General features: G+C 51.6%; 1 protein-coding gene across 3 annotated transcripts in view; it reads left to right on the top strand.

Annotated features, from left to right (window-relative positions):
• The window catches only part of Dock6 (dedicator of cytokinesis 6), a 58,189-nt gene extending 50,347 nt beyond the window's left edge, over positions 1–7,842 (top strand). For all 3 annotated transcript variants that reach the window (XM_026779200.1, XM_005346922.2, XM_005346921.3), the window contains 9 exons: positions 2,926–3,057; positions 3,200–3,214; positions 4,856–4,981; positions 5,072–5,161; positions 5,377–5,613; positions 6,088–6,231; positions 6,319–6,425; positions 6,622–6,783; positions 7,476–7,842. In XM_026779200.1, coding sequence (XP_026635001.1) covers positions 2,926–3,057; positions 3,200–3,214; positions 4,856–4,981; positions 5,072–5,161; positions 5,377–5,613; positions 6,088–6,231; positions 6,319–6,425; positions 6,622–6,783; positions 7,476–7,518 — 1,056 coding nt within the window. In that variant the 3' untranslated portion in view covers positions 7,519–7,842. The remainder of the gene's footprint in view (positions 1–2,925; positions 3,058–3,199; positions 3,215–4,855; positions 4,982–5,071; positions 5,162–5,376; positions 5,614–6,087; positions 6,232–6,318; positions 6,426–6,621; positions 6,784–7,475) is intronic.
• The last annotated feature ends 1,364 nt before the right edge of the window (positions 7,843–9,206 follow it).

The raw sequence follows: 9,206 nt of genomic DNA, 5'->3' as shown, positions 1-9,206 counted from the left end.
GGGACTCTAGGCAGGGGCTCTACCACTGAGCCACACCCCAGCCCCTCCCTGGGGGACTCTAGGCAGGGGCTCTACCACTGAGCCACACCCCAGCCTCTTACTGGGGGATTCTAGGCAGGGGCTCTACCACTGATCCACACCCCAGCCCCTCACTAGGAGATGCTAAGCAGGGGCTCTACCCCTGTCATGCCCCCAGGCCCTCACTAGTCAGGCCCTCTGTTCAACTCTCTCTCGGGTGAGACATGGCCCAGCCTTGTTAAAGGAATATGTATTTAAAACAGGACCTCACTATATGGCCCTTGCTGGCCTGGAACTCACTATATAAACCTGGTTGGTCTCAAACTCCAGAATGCTTGGGTCAGAGCGTGTGCCCTCAGGCCTGCCCCTAAACAGGATTTTTTCTTCTGGATCATCACTTTGCTGATGTCTTCAGAGAGACTGCCAGAGGGAGGAGGCCCAGCACGGACAGACCCTGTCTGGAGGACTCCAGCTTGGGGGAGAGCAAGAGGTTCTTACCGTGCTAGGAGGCAGTTGGGCCTGGAGTCCTGGGGCATGGGGTCAGGTGGGGTGATGTTGACAGTCTGGCCTTGGGAGCCCTCCATCTCCAGGTGTGGAAGGTAGGAGCAACAGTTTCTGAGGTATGGCTCAGTTGGTAAAGTGCTGAACACTCTCGCATAAGGACTTAAATTCACAGCTCCCCAAACTATACCTTAACAAAAAGCCAGATGGGGGCTGGAGAGGTGACTCAGCCTGTGCTGCTGTTGCAGAGGGCTGGAGTTCAGCTCCCAGCACCATGAGAGACAGCTCTCGACTTCCTGAAACAGAGGTCCATGGCCTCTGGCTTCTTTTAGCACCTGTTCTTATGTGTGCATACCCACACATCATACACATACTGAAATAGACTAGCTGGGCCTGGTGGCATATGCCATCACTCAGGACACTGAAGAAATTCAATTTCTGAGTACAGGCCAGCTGCCTGATCTAAATAAGGAGCCCTGTGCCAGCCAGGGCTATACAGGGAGACCCCGTGCCTTAGGTTTCTACTGCTGCGATGAAACACCATGACTAAAAAGCAAGTTGTGGAGGAAAGAGTTTATTTGGCTTACACTTCCAGATCATGGTACATCGCTGGAGGAAGTCAGGACAGGAGCTCAAGCAGGGCTGAAACTGGAGGAAGGAGCTGATGCAGAGGCCATGGAGAGTTGCTGCTTCCTGGCTTGCTCTCCATGGCTTTCTCAGTCTGCTTTCTTATAGAACCCAGGACTAGCCCAGGGATGGCACCACCCAAAGGGCTGGGCCCTCAGCCCCTCCCCCATTGATCATTAACTGAGAAAGTGTCTTACAGCTGGAGGCCTTTCCTCAGTGAGGCTCCCTCCTCTCTGATGACTCCAGCTTGTGTCAACAAGTCAGTCAACCTTTGTGGGAAGAATAGAAGGGTAAAAGTCAAGCCTGGTGGTTGGTCCTATTACCCTGAGGAGGCAAGATGGGAGACCCATGGGGCCCTCAGGTAGCAGAACTGGTGAGCTTCCCTTTCTCAAAACATAGAGGGGAGGGTGTGTGAGAAAGACATCATCCAGCGTCCATATCTGGTCATCCAGCGTCGATACAGGCATGCGCACACCTGGGGGAGGCTGGACACGGTGCACAGCACTTGGTAGGTGGAAGCTTAGGCTCAGGAATTCATGGTCATCCTTAGCTACAAAATCAGCCAGTACCTCCCAAGATTCCTTCTCAAAAAAAAACAAACAAAAATCCAGCCAAGCCAAAAAGCAAACTGTGGTCTGTTCAAGGGTTTTTAATTAAAAAAAAAAAAAAAAAAAGATTGCGGATGGGGCAAAGCACAAGGCCTCAGTTGATCCTCACCTCCAAAGAGAGATTTATGTGCATGAGCATTGGCCTGAATGTATGTGTGGGCACCATCTGTGTGCCTGGTGCCTATAGCTCAGAAGCGGGTGTCAGACCCACTGGGACTAGAGTTAAAGACAGTTGTGAGCTGCAGTGTGGGTACTAGGAGCCAAACCCAGGTCTCCGCAAGAGCAACCAGTGCGTGTTCTTAGCCACTGAGCCATCGCTCTGGTCCTGACTTGTTTCTGTTTGGTTGTTTGGTTGGTTGGTTTGGGTTTTTGTTTTTGTTTTTTGACAGGATTTTTCTGTGTGTCCCTGACTGTCCTGGAAATTGTCTGTAGACTAGGCTGGCCTTGAACTTACAGAGATCTGCCTGCCTCTGCCTCCTGAGTGCTGGGACTAAAAGCATGTGTCACCACTCCCTGGATTATTTTTTATTTTTAAGATTTGCTTATTTATTTTATGTATATGAGTGTTCTACCAACTTTATGCCAGAAGAGGGCATCATATCCCACTATAGATGGTTGTGAGCCACCATGTGATTGCTGGGAATTGAACTTAGAACCTCTGAAGGGTCAGCCAGTGAGTGCTCTTAACCACTAAGCCATCTCTCCACCCACCCACCCTTTCTTTTTTATTATTATTTGATTCTTTGAGGCATGGTTTTCTTAGGTAGCCTTTGCTGTCTTAGAACTTGCTCTGTAGATCAGGCTGGCTTTGAACTCACCCTGCCTCTGCCTCCTTTAGGCTTAAAGGCTTGTTCCACCTATTTTTAATTTTTATTTTTTAAAGCAGACTGTATTCAGGCTGGTGTTTTTCAGTGGCAGAGCAGGTGTTTGCCCAGCATGTTCAGAAGCCCTGGGTTTCATCCACAGCACTACCACAGCCAGCAAAGACTCCTCTTCCCACAAGGAGGAGCCAGTACAAATCGCCACAGCTCTTGTGAGAGAGGTGGAGACCTCAGTGGGGGCCCAAGCAGGAAGGCCTGTCTTTCTGGGAGTAGGAGTTGTCAAGGTAGTGATGGGGAGGGGAAAGCCATACAGGATCTTGGGAAATCCTTACGTCACTTCTATTCTCCAGGGCGGGCTGTACGAAGCGGTGAACGAAGTCTACAAAAACCTCATCCCCATCCTTGAAGCCCACAGAGACTACAAGAAGCTGGCTGCTGTGCATGGGAAACTGCAGGACGCCTTCACCAAGATAATGCACCAGGTGGGTCCTGGGCGCCCTCCCAGGAGAGGCTTGATCCTCTTGTCAGGCCTGCCCTAGGCCACCCTGTTTTCTTTACTCTGGGTCTCTGGGTCCCTCTCCTTAACCCTGGGCTCTGCTAATGTTGCCCTCTCTTTTCCCACAGAGCTCTGGCTGGGAGGTGAGTCTGTGTTGGGGACCATGATCCCTGGTGAACATTGGTCAATGAACACTAGGGGGCGACAGAACAGCACGACACCTCCTCCATGGAGCCTGGGTGCAGTGGGTGATGACGCACCCCCCTACTTACTACCTCCTCCCCAAATGCCTCCCCCCAATCTCAAGGGCAGTCTGTGAGTCACCCAGCTGGGAACCCTCCAGAGACACCCCTCCCTCGGGTAGGGCCAGCTCAGTCACCACGGGGGGGAGGGGGAGATGAGAAGAAGGGGGCTATCTCTTCTCCTCTAGCCCTCACCATCCCTTTCTTAGGGTTCCCTCACTCTCTCTCTCTCCCTCCAGTCTCCCCAACTCCCAGCTTTGCCCAGGACTACTGCTCCCCATCTCTTGTTAAGGATTTGTGCTCCCCCAAACTCCTCCCCCCCCCCCCGCTTTCTATTTTTAGGCATCTCTCAGTTGAGGGAGAATTTTCTGGCCAAAGATGGCAGGAACCCAGAGCACTGGCAGGCTGGGTGGAGGCCAATGGGGTGGGTAGGTCCCCGCCTTCCCTGCATCCTTGGTCTCCTCCTCCCTCCATAGAATGAGTCTCATAAGGTGGTATAACCAGGACCTGGGAGGGGGTAACTCTGACCTCTGACCTCTGATCTCTCCACTGTGTCTCTCTGTCCACCATCCCTGTTTCTGGCCTCACCATGTCTGCTCCATCTGCCTGGATCGGCCTTGGTGAGTGACCTACCTCCTCTTCCATGGGTTGGGGGAGGTTTCTTGGGGTGAAAGGTCTTCCTTCCACATTCAGGGATAGGGACACAGAGAAGAATGTCCTAGAACTAGAGCCCACCATCCCAGGACAGGTGGCAGCCCAAAGTGTTCCTTGGTTACTCAGTCACTAGGGCATCTTCTGGGCCTGAGTCCCAAGGGAATTGAGGTGTAGTTGGGAGCAACACAGCCCCTAATTTGGTATTGGAATGTAGGTGATGGAGGCAACAGAAACCCAAGTTTATGTTAAATAAGGAAGTTGACAGAAGAGAGAAGACAGAAGAACAAAGACAAGGAAGCCTGCCTGGTGGTGCTCAGGTGGCTGAGACAGGAGGTTGGGAGTAACCTGGGCAAGTTATTAAGACTTTATCAAAAGTAAAACTAAGCCAGGTGGTGGTGGTGGCGCACGCTTTTAATCATAGCACTGGGGAGGCAGAGGTAGGCACATTTCTGAATTTGAGGCTAGCCCAGGCTACAGGATGAGTTCCAGGTCAGCCGAGGTTATTAGAGAGAGACATTGTCTCAAATAAATAAATTTAAGAAAGAAAATGACTGGGGGCTTAGCTCAACCATTCACAACCTAGAATCTTCCAGTGGGGAGCTGGGAGTGTGGTTTAGCCATGAAATGCTTACCTAGCATGTGGGTGGCTTTGGCCTCAGTCATCAACACACACACACGCAAAATGACAGTGATGGCATCTTGCTGTGATCTGGGTCCCCTGGCATGTTAGTCTGCCTCACTCTTTCTGAGGTCCTCAGACAGGCTCCCGAGAGTCTCGGGATTCACCATTCCCATCTCGTCCCCTAATTCCCACCCTGAGTGTGTCTGGGATGGAGGACACCCGCAGAGATGCCTCCATGCCAACACCACTGGCTTCTCTCAGCCCAGCGTGTATTTGGAACATATTTCCGAGTGGGCTTCTATGGTGCACGATTTGGTGACCTGGATGAACAAGAGTTTGTGTATAAGGAACCGTCCATCACAAAGCTGGCAGAGATCTCACACCGACTGGAGGCACGTCCTGGCACTGGGAGGTGGGACAGGATATGTGGGTTATAGTGGGGGCTGCCCCAGTGAAGACCCAAGTCGACCTCGTGTCTCTAGGAATTCTATACGGAGAGGTTCGGGGACGATGTGGTAGAGATCATCAAAGATTCTAACCCAGTGGACAAGTCCAAGCTGGACCCACAGAAGGTGCGTCCTCTGACCATCTCCCCAAGATCCTATATTGAAGGAGCTTGCAAATATTGTTTGAGTGGAGCAAGTCTGGTTTCTCGGGGGTAGGGGTTCATGTCCATCCAAAATTGGGAATATCTGGGCTCTAGATTCAAAGACTTCAAGCCCAGAGGGACCAAGGCCTCTGGCTGGAGCTGTGGTGTCCCAGCCTTATGCACGACCCTGTGCCCCAGGCCTACATCCAGATAACCTACGTGGAGCCGCACTTTGACACTTACGAGCTCAAGGACCGGGTGACCTACTTTGATCGCAACTATGGGCTGCGAGCCTTCCTCTTCTGCACACCGTTCACACCAGATGGGCGAGCACACGGGGAGCTGGCTGAACAGCACAAACGCAAAACCCTGCTGAGCACGGAGCACGCCTTTCCCTACATCAAGACACGCATCCGTGTGTGCCACCGTGAGGAGGTGGGACCCCAGGCCTGGGAAGGGGTAACAGGAGGCTTAAGACCCAGAAAGGGGAGATATAAGGACTCAAGGTCCGGGGAGGAAAAGGTAGAGGAACCCCTCTAACAATGCATTTCGGGACCCTGGATTCAGGAAAAGAGAGATAGGGTTTGGGAAATAGCAGAATTGGGTTTGGGAAATGTCAGGACCCCAGGCTGTAGACTCAGATGCAAACCTCTACCACCAGACCTGGAGAGATCTGGAAACCTCAAACTTAGAGTCCCCAGACTCAAAGGCTGACAGTGTGTGCACCAGACTGAAGCCCCAGCAGAGTCAAGATCCACCCAAGGAAGGACAAATCCCCAGCTCTGTTCATGGCCTAGGACCCTCCTATCCCAGTTCTAGCTGCCTTGGAATAGGACATGGCAGGCCTCAGCAGGTGCATCCCGACACGGGCACTCATTTCCATACATACACCTCCCGCTCACCCTACAGACGGTGCTGACACCAGTGGAGGTGGCCATTGAGGACATGCAGAAGAAGACACGGGAGCTGGCCTTTGCCACTGAGCAGGACCCTCCAGATGCCAAGATGCTACAGATGGTTCTGCAGGGCTCTGTGGGACCCACTGTGAACCAGGCATGGCTGGCATTCCTGGGGCGTGGGGGCTGCTACCCTGGGCCTCCAGGTGCCATTCAGGCCCTCATGATTCTTCTCACCCAGTAGGGTCCCTTGGAAGTGGCCCAGGTATTTTTGGCAGAGATCCCAGAAGATCCAAAACTCTTCCGGCATCACAACAAACTACGGCTCTGCTTCAAGGATTTCTGCAAAAAGTACGCTGGCTGTTGCAGCCCTGCCTTCCTGACTCCCTGCTGCATAAACCTGGCTCCCTATTTAAATTCACAGACCCATTGCCACTGTGGGCCTCTCACACCAGTTCCCACACTCCACCTCCTTAAGGACTCCCTAGCCACTGTTCCTGCTCTCTCTTGAGTGCCAGTCCCTAGCAGCCTCCTCTTAATCCCTCAGGTGTGAGGATGCACTGAGAAAGAACAAGGCCCTGATTGGACCAGATCAGAAGGAGTACCACCGGGAACTGGAACGCCATTACAGCCGCCTACGGGAGGCTCTACAGCCTCTGCTCACCCAGCGTCTGCCCCAGCTGCTGGCCCCAAGCTCCACCAGCCTCAGGTGCCCACTGTGGGAGCTGTCACACATATATGCACATACACAGCAAAGTCCACGTCCGGACTAGGTGGTGTGACTTCATCTACTCTGTTTTTTTTAATATTACACTTGATTTAGTTGATGGGGCATATATGTGTTTACAGTGCATTGTGAGGTCAATTGCAGCCGTCAGTTCTCTTCCGCTCTGGGTCCCACGGATTGAACTCAGGTCAGCAGGCTTGGCAGCAAGGGCTTTGACCCACTGGGCCATTTCTTGTAGTCTCAGTCTCTTCTATCGTGGAGACTGAATCTTAGGACTTCACATGCTAGGTTAGTGCCCTCCCTAAAAATGAACATTATTCTAGTCCCCTGTGGTAGACTGCCACACTTTGTGACTCTTGTGGTCCGGGAAAGCCAGGTGGTTAACTGGCTACAGGCTATTACAGCCATGCTTGAATGCCTGAGTTTGATTCCCCAGAACCCACATGGTGGAAGGGAAGAGCCAATTCTAGTAAGTTGTCTTCTGACTTCTGCGTCTGTGCACACAGCACAGAAATAAATGTGATTTGTTTTCAAAGAAAAATCCCTTGATTGGATCAGGATAGACAGGAGAGAGTCCAGACAGATTCTTGGGAAGGTTACAGGATGACAGAAGAGGAGGGGTGGGAGAACCGTGGAGCTGGGGGTCCTGTGGCTAACCTGCCTTCTGCCCCCAGGAACTCCCTGAACAGATCAAGTTTCCGGAAGGCTGACCTCTGACCCCAAAGGACTGGAAGGCACACCAAGAAGACCAGCACCCATGCCTCAGCTTTCTGTGCTTTCTGGGGTTCCTCCTGCCCCTCATCCATGGGGTGACTACAACGTCCTTAGGGCTGGGCCCTCTAGCCCTGTCTGTCTGCACTGATGGATCCTAAGTTTTGTCTTGTTTGTTTGTTCTTAATTTAAAATGAGTTTTATATGCAACCTGTGTGGTGTGACAGTTCCTGGTGAGCTAACATTCATTTGAAGAGAACACACACAGTGTAACATGTCCATGGGAAAAAGTGCTGTATCTATGTGTGTGTGTTCATGTATGTGCACGTGATAAGGGTTTGCACAAATGTGTGATACATGTGTATTCCTCAGTCTCTCTTCATTTTTCTTTTTGTATTTACTATGTAGCCCAGGCTGGCCTGGAGCTTAATGAGCACACTGACTTTGAACTCACAAAGATCCACCCGTCTCAGCGTCCTGAGTGCTGGGATTAAAGGGATACGCAACTATGCTTAGCTTCTCTTCACGCTATTTTTATTTTACTCTTTGTTTCATTTATTTATGTGTGTCTTTTTTTCTTTTTTTCTTTTTTTGTTTTTTTTCTCTGTAGCTTTGGTGCCTGTCCCGGAACTAGCTCTTGTAGACCAGGCTGGCCTCGAACTCCCAGAGATCCGCCTGCCTCTGCTTCCCGAGTACTGGGATTAAAGGCGTGCGCCACCACCACCCGGCTTTTATGTTTGTCTCTATATGTGTGGGCGCAGGTGTGCCATGGCACCCAAGTGGAGTCAGAGGGCCACTTGCAGGACTCAGTTTCCCCTTCTTATCATGGGGACCCCAGGCCCTCAGATTTAGCAATAGGCGCTTTTTCCCCCTGGTCTTTCGAGATAGGGTTTCTCTGTGTAACAGCCCTGGCTGTCCTGGAACTAGCTTTTGTAGACCATGCTGACCTCAAACTCACAGCGATCCGCCTGCCTCTGCCTCCGGAGTGCTGGGGTTAAAGGTATGCTCAGCAGCAGGCATCTTTACCTGATGACTCTCTCCTTGGCCCTCCACTTATTTTTTAAGACAGGTGTCTCACTGAACCTGGAGTTCCCAGATCCAGCTAGGTTCACTGGCCAGTAAGTCCCAGAGATCAGCCCAGCTTCCAGAATTGGGCTTACAGATAAATGTTTGGACCCAACTTTACATGGCTGCTGGAATCTGAACTCAGGTCCTGGTGTCTTCCCAGGCAAGCACTTTACCCCTGAGACAAAGACGATCCCCAGCTCGAGGACTCCAGGAGCAATATTCCTGGGCTTCTGGGGCCGGAGTTCTCTCTCCTCTCTCTCTCTCTCTCTCTCTCTCTCTTTCTCTCTCTCTCTCTCTCTCTCTCTCTCTCTCTCTCTCTTTCTGAGCTGGAGGAGCCCTGGTAGCCCTGGCTCTACCTCTTTGATATGCTGGGACTACAGGTGTGCACTGCCACAGCCAGACTGACTTCAGAAAGTTCTGTGCAAACAAAAGTAGTTCTCTGGGCTGGGGGTGCAGTTTAGTGGCAGGGTGATTACCTAGCATTCAGAGTCCTGGGACCCATCCAAACCCCACAACCCCATGACCCCACGGACTGTGACTTGTGTCAGCCTGTGAGTGGTTTAAAAGAAATTTTCTAAATACACCGATCACATAGGTCAATGATTAACCCTTTTTTTTTTTTTTTT

The sequence above is a fragment of the Microtus ochrogaster genome, chromosome 5 (assembly GCF_000317375.1).
Source record: "Microtus ochrogaster isolate Prairie Vole_2 chromosome 5, MicOch1.0, whole genome shotgun sequence".
NCBI lineage: Eukaryota > Metazoa > Chordata > Mammalia > Rodentia > Cricetidae > Microtus > Microtus ochrogaster.
The sequence above is the reverse complement of the archived record's forward strand: the minus strand, read 5'-3'. Positions and strand labels throughout refer to the sequence as shown.